Here is a 17,124-nt window from a genome sequence, read left to right as displayed (position 1 = left end):
AGTGTGCATGCTTATTATAATTATTACGTAATCTGCAGGTAGTGCAAAAAGATGGCTTTGAGGCTTTTTCCATTGAGCTGATCAGCGAGTCTTCGGCAAGAACCGCCATACAGTCAGATAATATCTTCTTAAGAAAAATAAAATGTTCTTATGACAATACTTGAGAAATTCTTACGAATTTCTGTACTTCTTCCTTATGGTCGTCATGAAAGTTGCGATAGTCTTTTCTTTCCTATCAGAGAAGAGATGTTCCTGCAAGAGGGAGGGGGAAGTTATTTTGATTAAAGATTACGAGAGCACATGAATTTAGAAAAATAATAATAATGTGCACGGATAAATCATTTATAATAAATACTGCAATATTTTGATTTCAGAATCAGAAAGAGCTTTATCAGAAAGAGCTTTATTGCCAAGTGTGCTTGCACCCACAAGGAATTTTTCTTGGTACTGAAGCTTCCAGTGCACATATACAAATACAAATACAACAAGAAACATAGTAATACAAATTCTAAGAATAAAATATATAAAAAAATAAAATAAAATAAAATAGTATAAAAAGTAAAAAAAAAGGGGTCACAATCGCGTTCATGGTGACTTTAAGAAGAACGTTCATGGTGACTTTAAGAAGATTTTCGTAAATCCGGCCCCAGGACAGATTAATGTAAAAGTGCACATGCCTACCCACACATGTATACTTGAATATGATACAGTTTTAGCTGGGAGGAGCAAAAATTGAAACCTGTTATTTAAGATGGGAAATTATGAGCATTTCTCACTTGCTTATAACACTTGTCAAGCGTCCCCCGCTGGAGTTTGGGTGATAAAGCATTTGTGCAAAGATCTCAACACAAACCTACATGATCTATGATTAGTTTCCAGATCTGTATAGACATAAAATAGAGGAAATGGAGGCCCAGCGGAGCCCCTCTCCTGCTTTAGCTCTGCCCACTCGCTTTAGTTCACATGCCGTTCCCCCACTGGCTCTGTGTAAACACTCCAGGATCTGCTTTAAAACAGCCCAGAGGAGCAGAACGACCAAATCAGCCACAGATGTTTATACTGCCGCCCAGCTGCTGCCCTGGACAGGAAGTGGCCATGGCCAGAGCAACTTAACTCATCGCTAAATGTGGCTGTAAATATTTTCTGTTTGGGGAACATGAGAAAAGCCACACTAATTTCTTCTCAATCCTTTTAGGTCTTGTAGGAAGTTCAAGGCACTAGGAGGAGAGCGAGAGGTCAGTTCGGCTTAGTATGTTCTGTGGGACTTTCACGCGCAGCTTCCTGTCAGTTCTGCTTTCCCATGAGCCTCATGGTCCATAAAAAGACCTCGTATCTTATCTTCCATGGCTTCATTAACCTAATGAAAACAATTACGGAGTCGGACCACGAGTCGGCACAGATGGTTCTTATAAAGCGAGTGCACTGATCTGACGGGAACACCTTCTGAGAAACGTTCGGAGAAATCTGAGAAAGGAAGTTTTGGAGGGAGACTAAACCTTTCACGTCTACACATATGACCTATCAAGTCCAAAACCATGTCCAGAAGTATTTTGGTGCCTTAGACAAGATATATTTCCTATGATACCGTGATCTATTACATTGACCTTTAGATTTCCAGATAGGAACAGACCTGCTTTTTCGTGTTTTCTGGACTGTTTTTTTTTCTCCAATACGACATTGAAGCTTCAGTTGTGGAAATCATCACTCGTTAATTTTGCTGATGCCACTATTAATTTTAAAACTATTTAATTTCAATACACACTAAATATTTGTATATCTGATCACCGTCTTTCTGATAACATTTGAAAAATGCCATCTTTCTTAAGCTCATATTCAGCCACTTAAATGTAATTAACACAATTTTTTTTGTTGCTAAAATGCAGTGTCAATATGTTAACATGCTAACTTCAGGTGGCCTGTGCCTAGAAACGACCCTGACCATCTCATTCCAAAAGCCTATTAGTAGACCGTACGGCTATTTGAGCGGGACAAGTAGAGATTGCTCATACCTCTCAATAGGAAAAACAATCTTCCCAATAAGAACAAAGACATACACTAAGACATAGGTGAAAATTGCATGAAAACATCACTCAGTCCTCCATTGGTGTACCTCAGAGAGAATTATGGGTAGTCGGGAAGCACCGGGAGGCTGTGGAGAGATAATAACCTCTACGACACAATTACCTGCTCCATGAGAGGCTTTCAAGATCAGTAATCATCCCATCAAAACCAGATTCCCTTTGTGTCCGCTGAATAAATCCCTGGCTCCTCAGCCTGATGGAAGCCTTCCAGAGTATGAACAGCATTCAGCGGGTCGTCCACACACCTCATAAAGGAAAAATATGGGACAAAATTGGAACTGTGAGGACCTGATGCACAAGAGGCTTACAGGCGTGTAATGATGTTGAAGTGCCAGAACTGATGATAAGATCAAAATTATTCTCCACAGGACGTCACAAGACCTTTACGGTGATCTATAAGTTCTGGCTTTATATTGGCTGTCTGAGATTACAAATAGATGGGTTTCGTGGTGTCTGCACTTCAGTGTTAAGCTGCTCAAGGAATTCTAGTCTTTTTGAAATAGGATTGAAATAATTCATGAAATAGTTCTTTCATGGAAAGATGTGCCAACTGGAAGTAGACACATTGGATATAGTTGTTCGTAGTATTGACAACAGCTAAAAATCATGTCAAAATATGCAATTTTCTTTTCTCATCAATAGATAATTTGGATGTTTGCGTGATGTATTTTGTGGGCGGAGCCTATCCGGTGGCAGAAAATGACAGTTCTGCTGTAGAAGCTACGGAACAAAATTGTGAACAAGGTAATTTTGAGATTATATCTCCCAATTCTGACTTTTTCCATGAAATTTTGAGTTTATATCTCACAAGTGTTATCTATGTTAATATATAATTTATCCAAAGCTACATTTTCAGTTTTCTAATATGCTGATTGTGTGCTTTAGAAACATTTCTTATTAATGTTGAAAACAGTATATTTGTGGAACTCATGATATGCTTGTCCCAGGTCCAGTGTTTTTCAATTGCTTGATTATTGAAAAAAAAACAAAAAGCAGTCAAATACACAACCCTTTAGCGCCACCTGCTGCCTGCACATGTGAAGACTTACACTCCACTAGGGCATTGTTACATTTTCAGCAGGGTTTTGTCTGGCTTATACAATATTTTGGTGTTTGGATATATTACAAGGCACCTTTTTTAGAATTTCAAGAATCCTGATGGGGATTACAATGGAGATGTAAATATTATTTAAAAAACTATAGTTTATTGTTTCAAATAATACTCATCTATTCAGAGACAAGAAGAAAATCTCAAAGAACATAAAGACAGAAACTTCTATGGACCAAACGGGAAAAAACTAAACAAATAGACACAAAATGGACACAAATTCTGATCTAAAGACACTGAACGACAGAAATGCAACCCTGTTACATTTTGATGGTGAGCAAAGACAAAGTAATAAATAAAACTTTTCTATCTCATGACGAGTTCATTCCAGCGTAATATGAGGTGCCCACTACCCAGTGCGACGATTCAATCTGTACAAGGAAGAGCTTAAAAACAAACACAGACAAACATACAGAAGAGCTAAGAGTGGCCATTGAGGTTTCCACAAACACGGTTTAGCACTGGACTTCAGTCTCTGCTAAAAATGTCCGAAAGCAAGTGGCATCAAGTGTTCTCTGTTTATCACCAGATCACTGCAGATGGAAATCCCCCTGAAACTGGTCAGATGCACAGTAAAACAGTTCTTAGCGATGGCCCAATAGAGCCCCTTCTCTTATTGAATCTGCTGTAAATAGTTGCTTCCCATATTGCATTTTCTTGGCAGACATCAAATGTTAGATGTTTTATTCCAAGAAACCATCCAGAGTGGTCAGGCTGGAGGTGGGTTTGCTTGTAACGGGCCTGGAAACCTTCTTCCTCTTGGACTTCATGGCGAGGGGTCGAATCTCAGATAGAGGAGACTGGTGCACATACTATAATTAAGGAAATCTTATGAACAAAAGCAATAACTCAAATCATTATTAGTAGCAATATAACTATTTTCATGGGATAAGGATACAGGTTGGATAAATTTGGCTCTTCCTCCAAGTCCATCATAGCCGGATCTTACCTGGAATAAAAAGCAAGATACATGAAGGCAAACTGCACAAACACAACGAAACCAAACCAAATATACATTAACATTTAATGGTTGGAGTCAGTCAGATTTATTAAAAAAACAATTCATGGTTTCCAACCAAATATTAAGCAGCACAACTGATTTCAACATTGATGATAATAAGAAATGTTACTTGAGCAGCAAATCATCATATTAGAATGATTTCTGAAGGATCATGTGACACTGAAGACTGGAGTAATGATGCTGAACATTCAGCTTTGCATCATAGGAATACTTTTACATGAATGGTTTTGGAGAATAAGTTATAAAAACATGTATGTCTCTCACAGTGCCAAATTTGCACGGGTCCAGCATGCTCCCAAACGCGTTCTTTCTGAAGAGCAGCGAGTTCCTTAACATGGGCCCCATGACATCATCTTCTTTAACACGACCATTCTAGGAGCAAAAACACACACACATGCAAATATTACACCCTCCATCTAATCCAATATCACATTCTTCAACACCAAGACAGCCCGCTTGAACACATACCCGTCCGTGTGCATTTTCCATGTTGTTGGATAAGGGTCTGTGGAAAAATGAAAACAAAAGGATATCACTAAAAATCTGATGAACAGTAACTAAACAGTACAGCGCAGAATGGAAACTCACGCCGAAGGGTCCAGACGAATCTTCTTAGACGGGACCTGAACGGGTTTCTTCTCCACCTGTTCAGGTGTGTTGATGTCAAAGGTCAGGTTCAGGTCAATTTCCTGAGAGTCTGTCATCTGACCATGACCAGGAGGCTTCAGCTCCAGAGGAGCAGGGCTGGAAATGCAGGAATAAACATCTCTTTCAGCAGATCTATCAAATCAATCTCAAAGTATATGATCTACCAAAGAGAGGATTTAGTTCAAATAAAAGTCATTTCTGACCTTTCGAACACCAGTCTGCTGATGGCCTCATTAGTGCGAGTTGGAGTGCTTAACGTCCGCTGAAGAATTTCCACCTTCTTCTTCAGGCTCTGCAAAACATGAGTGTGTATCTTGTCAAAGTATTTCCATACTTACTATAAATGCATTTTTCCAGAACAGTAAGTTTCTCAGTTCATCTTTCCCTTGAATTTCATTTGCATACAAATTATGTAACTTTTAACCTTAAAACACACCAAACTGGAAAAACAATCAATATAAGCTAGAAGGGTGTTTGTATATATTTTATATAATAAAATTGTGATTTTCTAACAGTGATCTCTTTGTCTGCGTTGGACAAGTCATTCTGAAGTGCCTTCATGTCCTCCTTTATCCTGTTTGTCTCTTTAGTGGCTTTCTGCAACTGCAGTGAAAACATATATATATATAAATAAGAAAGTGATCATATAAATAAATAGATGCTAAAGAAAATTATAAAACAATCAATAATGACCATCTTTTTTTATGTATAATTTCACAGAAAAGAAAGTAACCTTGCTGTTAGAAGAGAGCAGTTCCCTTTTTAGCTTCTCACACATTTCATTTGTTGATTTCTTGCTTTCTTTCAGGTTTTCATACTCCCTAAGGACAAATACAATAAGTCTGAGCAAGTCCAAGCATATATGAAGAAGCACAACTGGTGGTGAGGAAGTGTTGATGGTTTGGGAAGTAAAACTACTGAAGTTCTAGGTTTAAAACTACACAACTGCACTAAATATACAGCGGTGAGAATGTGTGGATTTGCTGGAAGTAAAACTTACTTTTTAAGTGAGATGCAGTATATGGAGAGCTGTTCAACTGCAGACTGACCAACACCCATATCAGTGATCATAGCCTCCACCTCTGACCTTTGACCCTGTAGGACCACATCTAAACTAAAGGACAGAAACATATGCAATATTTATTTAATAAAATAAGAATAAAGCTCAGGAAATATTTATTATCCATATAACTTGCATCAAAACCTCAATAGACCATTTGGGAGTTTGCAAACAGTGATGAAGCGTTTTTTTGGTCGGATCCTACCGACTTTATATCTCACAATTCTGAGAAGAAAAATCATATTTGTGAGATATAAACTCAATATTCAGATCCCCCCCTCAATAGATCTATTGTTTACATCACATTCATGCTTTAATTGTAGACTTATAATCGAATAATCATCAGTCCAGTCTGTTCGTATAATGACTTGCAATCATAAACGTCATCATTTTGCTTCAAAGTGCGTCATCGAAGACGGGATTCTATTAAAATGAAGAACATCTTTTTTTGCATTCTGATTCTGACATCCAAAGGCACAACGAGACATTTTTTACCTTATTCAGTGGATCTCATCCATTTTTAATCACCACAATGCGCACGCGACTGCAGTGACGTAACTGTGACATTTACCATTACCATAATGTCACACTCAAAAATCAAAAGGTTAATATATTTATTGATTATATGGGCAGATGGACACAAAGCCTTCTTTAGTTTGTCACAATGGAAAGTTTGTGTCTATCTCTCCATGTGATCAATGAAAATAATTAAATTAGATTTTTGAGTGCAAATCACTACTGAGGTGTTCATAAAAATACACTGAATTATTGATGTTGGAAAAACAATAATTCACTCGTTGTCTATTTCTCTATAACTCTCTCACACACGTTAAACTAGAGGGATGCCACAGACCTAATGCTAAAATTTAAAAGGCATCTATCTTTAATAAATCCCCAATTTATAAACTGAAAAATATTATAAATTATAAATATAAAATTAAGATACATTATTATATACATTTACTTCTCACTATAGTAATGTTAAATGTATTATTTATTTACATAAATAATGTTTTATTTTTGTTTATTTAACTTTAATTTTTGTTTAATTATTTATTTATATTAATCAATCGTTGTTTATTGCTTTTAATCTAATTTAATCTATTTATTAGAATAATAACTACCTATTTTTTTTCATTTTAATCACATTTTTTATTCATTTATTTTAATCTAATTTATTCATTTAAATTATTTATTTTTTTACAGTTTTTCTCTAGACTTTTTCACAGACCCCTGCATTAAAAAACGAAATGTAGTGTCTTACGAGACACATGACTTGTACCTCTCATAGGTTTTCATTTTGACTCTGAGTCGCTTGGCTTCCTCCTTGGCTGCCTGTCCATCATTTTTCTGACTCTCCAAGAAATTCATCTGTTTCTGAGAATTCATATACAACAAAAAGACCAGCATTAAATTAGTGCAGAAAGCATGCCAGACTAATAGACAAGTTTTCCAAAAAACGTACCCGGAGGACAGAACACAGCATGTCTTTGTCTCCGATTTCCTTCCGGACTCTATCCAGGTCCTTCTTCTGCTTCTCAATTGTGTCTTTTAGAGTGTCCACTGACTTCTGCTTCTCCCTCCATTCTTTCTCTGGAATGTACAACACATGCAAACATACAAATATGAATGGATGGATGGATGGACCAATCAATAACTTGAGGAAATGATTTCCGTCTTACCTTTTACAGACAACACTGCTTTCATGCGATCAAGCTCATTCTGAAATCGGAACAATAAAACAAGACAATTTTGTCAATATACGTTGTTAAACTCTGAGCACTGAATAAATTCAACAGCATGCTTTATCACCTGTAAACTTTCGGCGTCCACTGGCGTCCCATCATCCTCTGGGGCTATGTCAAAGAACAGCTTGTTGATAATGTGTCGCGTGCTGACCTTAAACAGAAAGAGTGAGGGTTTCATTTCAGTCCAGAAATTCATTTAATTGTACAGAAGAATTAGTCAGTTCGCAGATCAAGCCAAAGGTTTACCTGTTTCCTGCATTGAGGACAGGTTTTGCTTGGGGCCGACTGAAACCACTGGAGAAGACTTTGTTGAAAGGTAAATAAACATGGAAAGTCTTTTAATATCATTAAGAAACATTATTCACGGTTTAATTATTCAAACATTGACATTTCGAACTATTTGAATGTACATGCATTAATACTCTGTTTAAATTTCCCACACCTTTTGACTGATGAATTTTCTTAACTTTACCAGCTTTTTTTATTTTTATTATAGTTTTATAGAGATTGCATAAAGAGCAATTAGCAAAGAGAAATAGCGTGTGTATAGCAAAAATAACAAAGAGAAATTATATAATTTCAGCCAATTATATATTGTTCAGAATAACTAGGACAAAAATAATTAAATTCACTATAGAAATTTACATGACTTTTCCATGGCAATGATGATCTTGTGTTAAGCAATACGTAATGTTATAACAATTGTTTATATTATTAATAAATATATACAAGTCTCACCAATAAAAACAAACATGCAGTAGAATGAATAAGGAGACACTTACCAGACATAGTGAAAAGTGTGACCACAGTGAATTGCAGCCACATCTTTGGAATTATCAAAAAAATCCGAGCAGATGGTGCAGTATGCGCGAATGGGCATCGTTGATCTAAAATATTAGACACAAAAAGCCTAAAAACTCCATGTTGATGGAACGTTTTGTGTTTTGTTCTTTACTGATGTGTTGTGTAATACCTTGTGCTAGCTGCTACTGGTTTATTCCTTCATGTGCTGTATTTACTCACCCAGATGACGCTGAGACGGTTGAAGGGCCTTATTCACACGAATTTGCTCTATTAAACGCCATAAACATTATTAAATGGTTTGTTTTTGGTTCAGTTTTGAGCTCCCGATTACAGCAAAGCAGCGCGCTTAGTTCAAACGTAATGACTCCTCCTCTTTGATCGCGTCATCAACATACGACTCCGAACTGCCTGAGAAATGTACAGAAATCCGTTAATATCAAATCAAACCGTTATAGAAAAAGCCAAGCGGGATTTATATGGTTTGCGTGTAACGTTAAATTTGACATAAAAACGTGTACATTGTATTGAGCAAAGTAACAATACTTAAACAAAACTACAAGTTCTTGAATTAACAACTACATTTCCCATAGTTCATCTCTTTTCTTGTGTTGCCTGTTCTGTGACAGTCGGAGTTGAATTTTGACCCAACGGCAGGTCAACTTACACTGATTTGGATAAAGACCGTTTAAGGTACAGTTGCGATAAATTGTTTTATTAGGAGTCTAAACTGTGTGGACAACATCTGTTAGACGTAATTAAATTGAAGTTGGCGCAGAAGAAAATGTCTTGTTGTGAAATTCAACCGTTTTTAGAGGTTTAGCTCAGTGGCTAGTGCGTTAGCCTGTGCTAGTGGATTTATGCACAACATGAGAAAAATCACAAATCAGGTGCATGAATATCTCAAGACTGGCATTAACATACACTATGTTTTACAGCTTTAAACCGAGTAACCATTTAATACGTTAAATTGGATTTTAATTAAAATTGTATTACTAGAATTATTATAAAAACAGTAGCTGCTAATAATACCAATAGGCGAATTATTATTATTGTTGATATTAGAAGTATAAACAGTCTGAATTACTGTGATGTAAATATATGCTAATATTTCTTTCATAATTACCAACAACACATTATTATTAATATTAACGTTACAGATAAGCATAGATTTTCCTAACAGTTGTTCAGAGTTCTCAAACACATAACTTTCACCCAAAAAATGAAAAAGATGCCATTTTTCCACTGTTGTCGGTCACTATGACCCAATGTCAGAAGTTAACTTTTTTAAATTGAGGAATTTACTAATTTCTAGTTCCTCTTTTAATGTGTCTATCTGTAATTTCACTTCCAGACACTGATGGAAACTCTTGTACTGTTGGCCCTTCAGAGCTGTAGGGATCCTGCAGTGAATCGCTCCTGGCACTGACTGGCACTACAGGACACCGCGTCTTCTCTTATGCCTGATGCCAGGATGGCGGCAGACGTCCACAATAAGGGTGTATTCTGGGAGGTTAAAAATGGCAACTTGGCACCATCAGATCGACTCCGGCAGGACCGGTCGGACAGTCCGACCCCCGGCCTGGTGGAGGGGACCGAGCCAGGTTAGTTTCACAGTTCACACTCTCAGTTATAAAGCTGTGTAATGATTATTAGATTTAAATAGATTTTGTTTTTGTCCAAGATTGTAATCTTTGTTCATCTTAGAAAGATTTTTTGTCTCCAAAATGTTTATGATGCTGTAACAAAGTAGTTAATGAGACCTATATGGTTCTTAAGCCTACATGTTGGTCCTTTATAAACAAACCACACCTTTTTTCTTAGTCATGCATATTTCCTGTAGTGAGTGATCAAATAACCCAGATGTCGTCTGTATGTATGTGATGGATGACTAGAATCTTAGAACTAGTTTAGTCATGTAAATGATTCTTTACAGAAGTTGAAGTTTATCACAACAGTTTCATAATGCTTTGAAATCTTTAAAGAAGTCTTCCGGCTGTTTCCTCAAACTGGAAAGTAAAAGAGTGCCTGTGTTAAATAACAGTGGCTACTTGGCTTTGTGGGAATTCTTGATCCTAAATGAGTTAAAAGTAGTTTTTAATACATTTAGTTGATGCATGTACAGAAGCACCTCAATCTCATTGACTGTCCAGTCTCACTTTTAACCAGCAAGAGAGGGCTTGATGCTTGCTTTTTTCACAAGAAGCACTTGTTCCTAATTTAAAAAATGTAGGAGTACATAAAGGAGTACATTTAGGGGCGCAATGAAAATGTAGAGATTATTCCTGTGATGCAAAGCTGAATTTTCTGCATTATTTCTCCAATCTTCAGTGTCACATGATCTTTCATAAATCAAACTAATATGCTGATTTGGTGTTCAAGTAACATTTCATACTATTATCAATGTTTAAAACAGTTAAACAAAAAAAAATTAATGATTCTTTGATGAATCGAAAGTTCCAGATAACAGCATTTATTTGAAATAGAAATCTTTTATAATATTATACATGTCTTTTCTGTCACTTTTGATCAATTTTATGCATCCTTGCTGAAAAAATCTTACTGACCCCAAACCTTTGAATGTTATATGATACAATTTTATGACAACAAAATGAGAAGTACAGAAAATTTCTGAACATTAATCGTAAATGAACTCTTAATTTCCATGTTATTTTACGCAAAATGCACAGAAAAATACTTCGTTTTCTTGATTTTTTTCTTATCCATTGTCAACACTGTGATTTACATTAATGATACCTCAAGTCATATAGCTTGTTGAACAGAGGTGTGGTAGTACTTTTCTAAGCAATGTGTCACTTCTTGACAGGTGCCGGACAGGAGGGCGCCATGTTTGTTCACGCCCAGTCTTTCGAGGACCTGAATGCTGACAGTGAGTGTAACACTGATGATAAATCTGCAGAGGTGGGCGACGCTCAAGAAGCGGCTCTGGAAGGAGGTGAGGAGGAGGCACAGGAGGAAAGCTTAGAGGCTGAACAGGAGGAGGTGGGCAAAGAGGAGGTGCAGAGCAGGAAAAAGGCAAAAGAGGAGGATGTGACAAGCGAAACGTGGCGGAATCACAGAAAGCATGTGTTTGTCTTGAGTGAGGCTGGGAAACCCATCTACACACGCTACGGCACAGAGGAGGCGCTCTCCAGCATCATGGGAGTCATGATGTTACTCATGTCAATTGTAGAAGATAAGAAGAATATCATACGCTCCATCCATGCAGGTAGGAAATATCCAGAAAGGAAACAAAAAGGAAAATAGCTGATATTGATATATGTGCACTACTATTCAAAAGTTTTGGTTCAGTAAGATTTATTAAAAAAGATTTATACATTTATTCAGTAAGGATGCCTACAGTATATTGTGTTAAAAAAACGATTTGAAATATAATCTGTTCTTTTGAACTTTCTGTTAGAATCCTGAAAAATACGTAACACGGTTTCCATATATAGATTGTTAATAAAAAATAAAAATGTTTCTTGAGCATCAAATCAGCATATTAAAATGATTTCTGAAGGATCATGTGACACTGAAGATGAGTATTGATGCTGAATTTTTTTCCAGCTTTTATGACAGCTTTTTTATCTTTTCCATCACAGGAATAAATTATATTTTGAAATATATTAAAAATAGAAAACTATAATTTTATAATTAAAATTATACAGTATTTACTGTATTTTTTATGTAAAAAAAAAAATCAAATAAATGCAGCCTTGATGAAAAAAATCTTTCCAGAACTTGAGAATGGTTGTGTATACTTGTGAGATATTTTTGACAATTTTTATCAGGAACATCAGTTTATATTTACTTGTTATTATATATTAATAATATTTATTACAGTTGTTTTATTTTATAATGAAAAAAACTGACTTATGCTTTGCTTTTTGGTTTTATATTGTGTTTTAAATAAATTATCAAAATGCAAATAATACACTCTTCCATGAGTTTTTGCCCTACAATCAATATAGCCTAGACATTTTTGCGTAAACATCTCTTTCAGATGGCTACAGGGTGGTATTCCTGCGGAAGAGCCCTCTCATCCTGGTGGGCGTCTTTCGTACAAGCTGCTCCGACCGGGAATTGACGCGAGAGCTTCATTACATCTACTACCAGATTGTTAGCCTGCTCACCCTCACGCAGCTGAACCACGTTTTCCAGCACCGGCAGAGCTACGACCTGCGGCGCCTGCTGGCCGGCTCAGAGCACCTCACCGACAACCTGCTGCGGCTCCTGGACCAAGACCCGGGCCTGCTGCTGAGCGCCGTGATGTGCCTGCCTTTGGCCAGCTCGGCCCGGGACATGGTCTCCTCCAGCTTGCAGGCTGCTAAAGCCAAGAACCTGGTATTCTCCATCCTACTAGCAGGAAACAGGCTTGTGACACTGGTGCGCAAAAAGGACCAGTTCCTGCACCACATGGACCTGCACTTGCTCTTCAACTTGGTCGGCTCTTCGTCCTCCTTCCGTGCAGGCGAGGGGTGGACGCCCATATGTCTGCCCAAATTTAACCCGGCTGGATTTTTCCATGCACATATTTCTTACCTGGAACCAGCCTCTGATCTGTGTCTGATCCTGGTATCCACCGATCGAGAGGATTTCTTTAACCTCTCCGACTGCAAGAAGCGGTTTCTGGAGCGTTTGCGCAGACGCAATGCATATCAATCCTTACAGGAAGCGCTGAACATGCCAAGTTATCCTGTCTCACAGGTCGGCATACCTGAGCTGCGACACTTTGTGTACAAATCTAAAAGCTCTGGGCTCTATACAAGGTAAGAGTTTAGTGATGATCATGAAAAGAAAAGACAATAAATTATAGATGGATGGATGATAGATGGACAGATGGACAGGCATTGGAGCTTGATATTCATTGTTTTCACCTGCCTTTTATCTAACTTCCTGTTTTCCTGTCAGCCCTGACCTTCCAGCACCATACCAGGGAGAAGAGGAGAAAGAAAGGCTGATGGGATTGTACCAGCAGCTGCACAGCTGCCTGCATAACCCCACACGCCTCCTCCGCTACATTTATCGCTGTGCAGACACTGAAAACCTTTATGCCTTGGTGAGTCTGCTGTAAAGTGCATTAGATGGATACCTTTCAGAGATTTTGTTATGTTTTTGCATTCTTGAGGAGGTATCCAGTTAAAGGCATAGTTCACCCAAAAATGAAATTTAATTTCTGTCGTCATTTACTCACCCTCAAGTTGTTCCGAGCCTAAATTCAATCTGTTCATCAAATAAAGCGATTGCGTCTCTTCTGAAAATTTGGGCTAAATCGCTCAATTCATTTTGATTCGTTTTACGATCTCTTTATACATTTTTGAAGCGTCAGAGTGGTAGTTGCGTAGCTGACGAAAGTCTTACGGGTTTGGAACAACATGAGGGCGAGTAATTGATGACAGAATTTTCATTTTTGGGTGAACTGTTCCTTTCAGTGCATTGAAACCCTGAGGTTTTTGCTGCTTCCTACCTTTCTTACATTGTCAAACCTCAACTCTCTATAGGTAACAAGTGGCTTCGAGCTCTACCTCTGCTTCAGTCCTTTGGGAACAAAGAGCCTTGCTGTATCCGCTGTCAACAAACTCCTAAAGTGGATCAGGAAGGAGGAGGATCGTCTGTTCATACTCAGTCCCTTAACATACTGAGCCAGTTCAGGTAGCTCTCAACACCTGTAACACTAGTGAACGTCTGACTTCAGACTGCTGGAAGAGCAGCACCTGTGAGCCTACGTGAATGCATGAATATGCAAAAGGATGCTGTCAGATATTAAGGGCTTGATTGCTATTTTGAGGGCTACTCACACTGGTGAACTGCAGTCGGTGGAATCAGGAAAGTTTGAAACTGAGTAAAAAAAGGTGGGAAAAGTGTTGTGAAAGTAATGCTGTATTAACAAATAATTGCTTTTAAATGTGGCCCTGTAACCAGCAGCAAAACATCGAAGGCAGTAGAACTAAACAATCTAATAAATGCTTACACTGTCTGTACGCTGCTAGAAACTGAACATCTAGGCCTTCGCTTTTTATATATACGTATATACAGATATATAATAGACCTGTCACTGTTTCAACCTAACATCTGTAGTTTTAAATGAGCCAAGTTAACAAGTATTACTGATTGCATTAATAGATTATTGAGCTGTGGCCTTCATATTTCTTTATATTCATGAGAAGATAAACAAGGTTTGTTTTTTATGTGTTTCGTTTGGGTGACATTCAATTATGTGTAATGTAGAGGGACTGAAAGTATAGCTAACCAAACTGACAAGCATTTTTTTTAAAAGACATGACTGACTAGGTGCAAACATTGCAAAAACCTGAAGCATGGCTCGATTTAAAGAGGATTGGTCCCCAGACCAATCCACTTGTGAATTGGTCTGTATAAAGATCTCCATCTCTCTGGTTCAAATGTTTCAGTGACTGACAATGTGTTGCTACTGAGCGCCTCTCCAAAACTATATCTAAGGACCAATTGAATCAGATATAGTCACTTTTTATATTATGATTTTCTTTTGTTTCATAGGTGCACTTGATTTTTAATTTGTTACTAATGCTTTAATTTGAATTAATAGTGTAAGTGACACTGTGTGTCATTAGGGATTCTAATGCACTCAAGTTATCAATGTGTGGTCTGGTTATTCTAGTCCTATGGGAAATAATGAGATAAATTATGTAGATGTTAATATATGCCAGAGAATAATAGTAATTTGTACATCTGGTATTTCAAAAATATTTGTGGTGGTGGTGGTGGCACTCATGCTTATACTTTACGTCTAAAGCAATTTTGACACATGCACCAAGTTGAAAACAATCTTAAGAAATTAAATGCATTTGCAGAAGACATGTACATTTTGCCATATGTTTACTTTATTGCTTGGCTCTCTCTTTAATTCATCAAATGAAAAGTTACATGATGCTGTTGTGTTTTAGGATATAGGGATGACAGCTTTAATCATGTCGGATCCAGACATTTATTCTCCTTATAGTTTTTATTTCTGAATATAAAATAGCAATATTAACTAATTAATAGTAATCAATACAAATAATCAAAGAATAACATGTTGATTTAATATTTGTGTTAAGATTTATTTGTGTCATTAAAAGCTATAAAAGCGTATTTGTGTCTTGTACACTACTGTTCAAAAGTTTGGGGTTGGTAAGATTTTTTTTGAAAGTTTTTTTAAAGAAGTCTTTCTCACCAAAGCTGGATTTATTTAATCAAAAATACAGTAAAAATTATTTTGTGAAATATAATTACTATTTTAATATATTTTAAAATGTAATTTAATTTATTTTTGTGATGCAAAGCTGAATTTTCAGCATTACTCCAGTCACATGAACCTTCAGAAATTATTCTAATTATGCTTGCGTATTTGGTAATAAGAAACATTTCTTATTATTATCAATGTTGACATTTTTAGATGATGATGAATAAAAAGTTCAAAAGAACAGCATTTATTTGAAATAGAAATCTTTTGTAACATTAAAAAAATCTTTACTTTCACTTTTGATCAATTTAATGAACCCTTGTTGAATAGAAGTATTCATTCAGTCCCTCCCCCAGGTATGTGCTCAGGTATGTGTCTAGAGACAAAGGATTACTGATTCTTACAGTATAAATAGAAATGTGGTTACTCTGTGAATAAACTCACGCTATTCTTGATGTGACTGGAAAGATGATACAAGGAAAATACACATGAAATGCAAAAATATGGAAATCAGTATTAGTGACAAAAGCTAAGGATGGTTGCAGTTAATGTTAATGTATTTGTGTGTTTCACAGAAGTAATTCATAGGAACAACATGGGGGTGAACATGATGAATTTTCCTTTTTTTGTGTGAACAAATGGGTCTCCTCTGCTGTCAAGATGTCACATCTTGCAGTTAATAAATAATTCTAAAAATGAAAAAAGGGATGAATGCTTAGGGGATTTCTGTCATAATTTAGAACCAATCCTAATGAAATAACATATTGTAAGGATCAAATATTCTAGTAGACAAACTCAAGAAAAACTATGGAAGTCAATGGGGTCCATCAACTGTTTGGTTACCGACATTCTTCAAAATATCTTCTTTTGTGTTCAGCAGAAGAAAGAAATTCACACAGGTTTGAAACAACTTGAGGGTGAGTAAATGATATCATTTTCATTTTGAAGTGAACTATTCCTTTAACAACTGACAGTCTGTTTTCAAAGGTGAAGAAAAACTTTTTATATCCACATATGTAAACATAACATTTGCATTCAACTGTAGATTGTAGAGAAAAATGCAGCATGCAAATAAAAAACCCTGAATGATTTGAATTTGGGGGGAAAACACAACAAACAAACAAACACGAACTTTACAGATTCAGGGAAAGTATGTAAAATAACGGGGAAATAGTTGATGTCAAGAAAGTAAAATCACATTTATTTTTGGTTGGTCTTACTGAATCATTGTCATCAAGTTGAATTTATGATTTTAGACTTATTTTATGTATTACTTACTTATTTCAATTATTTATATTAAATATATATTTATTTTGAAATGGTAATAACTGGTCAGTGTTACTAAATCATTGTCAATAAGTTGAATATATGCTAACAGAGTTTACTTACAGTTTCTATTTATTTATTTGAGAATTGACATTTATCCACTCAAAAGAATGAAAAGACATATCTT

The 17,124-nt window shown here is 36.4% G+C and overlaps 2 protein-coding genes across 4 annotated transcripts; one reads left to right on the top strand and one right to left on the bottom strand.

Moving 5' to 3' along the window:
- Window positions 1–3,269: 3,269 nt before the first annotated feature.
- traip (TRAF-interacting protein) lies at window positions 3,270–8,842 on the bottom strand. Of its 2 annotated transcripts, none has more exons than XM_082155488.1 (16): window positions 8,690–8,842; window positions 8,449–8,553; window positions 7,913–7,970; window positions 7,731–7,817; window positions 7,601–7,640; window positions 7,384–7,511; window positions 7,201–7,295; window positions 5,859–5,972; window positions 5,592–5,679; window positions 5,372–5,461; window positions 5,062–5,150; window positions 4,799–4,954; window positions 4,679–4,715; window positions 4,475–4,582; window positions 4,088–4,138; window positions 3,270–3,989 (listed from the first exon to the last, which is right to left on the bottom strand). In XM_082155488.1, exons 2-16 carry the CDS (start codon window positions 8,544–8,546, stop codon window positions 3,873–3,875), a joined length of 1,356 nt encoding a protein of 451 aa, XP_082011614.1. In that variant the 5' UTR covers window positions 8,547–8,553; window positions 8,690–8,842; the 3' UTR covers window positions 3,270–3,872. The 2 variants fall into 2 exon arrangements, with proteins under 2 accessions (XP_082011614.1, XP_082011615.1); XM_082155489.1 differs by having other exon boundaries at window positions 8,640–8,816.
- Window positions 8,843–9,013: 171 nt separating this feature from the next.
- Window positions 9,014–15,310, top strand: mon1a (MON1 secretory trafficking family member A). Of its 2 annotated transcripts, none has more exons than XM_082155478.1 (6): window positions 9,014–9,160; window positions 9,822–10,071; window positions 11,295–11,696; window positions 12,474–13,239; window positions 13,382–13,529; window positions 13,972–15,310. In XM_082155478.1, the coding sequence occupies exons 2-6, from the start codon at window positions 9,927–9,929 to the stop codon at window positions 14,110–14,112; spliced, it is 1,602 nt and encodes a 533-aa protein (XP_082011604.1). In that variant the 5' UTR covers window positions 9,014–9,160; window positions 9,822–9,926; the 3' UTR covers window positions 14,113–15,310. The 2 variants fall into 2 exon arrangements, with proteins under 2 accessions (XP_082011604.1, XP_082011605.1); XM_082155479.1 differs by having other exon boundaries at window positions 9,024–9,160; window positions 9,858–10,071.
- Window positions 15,311–17,124: the final 1,814 nt, after the last annotated feature.

The sequence above is a fragment of the Leuciscus leuciscus genome (genome assembly GCF_965113295.1).
Source record: "Leuciscus leuciscus genome assembly, chromosome: 23".
Classification (NCBI taxonomy): Eukaryota; Metazoa; Chordata; class Actinopteri; order Cypriniformes; family Leuciscidae; genus Leuciscus; species Leuciscus leuciscus.
This window is presented reverse-complemented; position numbering and strand designations above follow the sequence as displayed.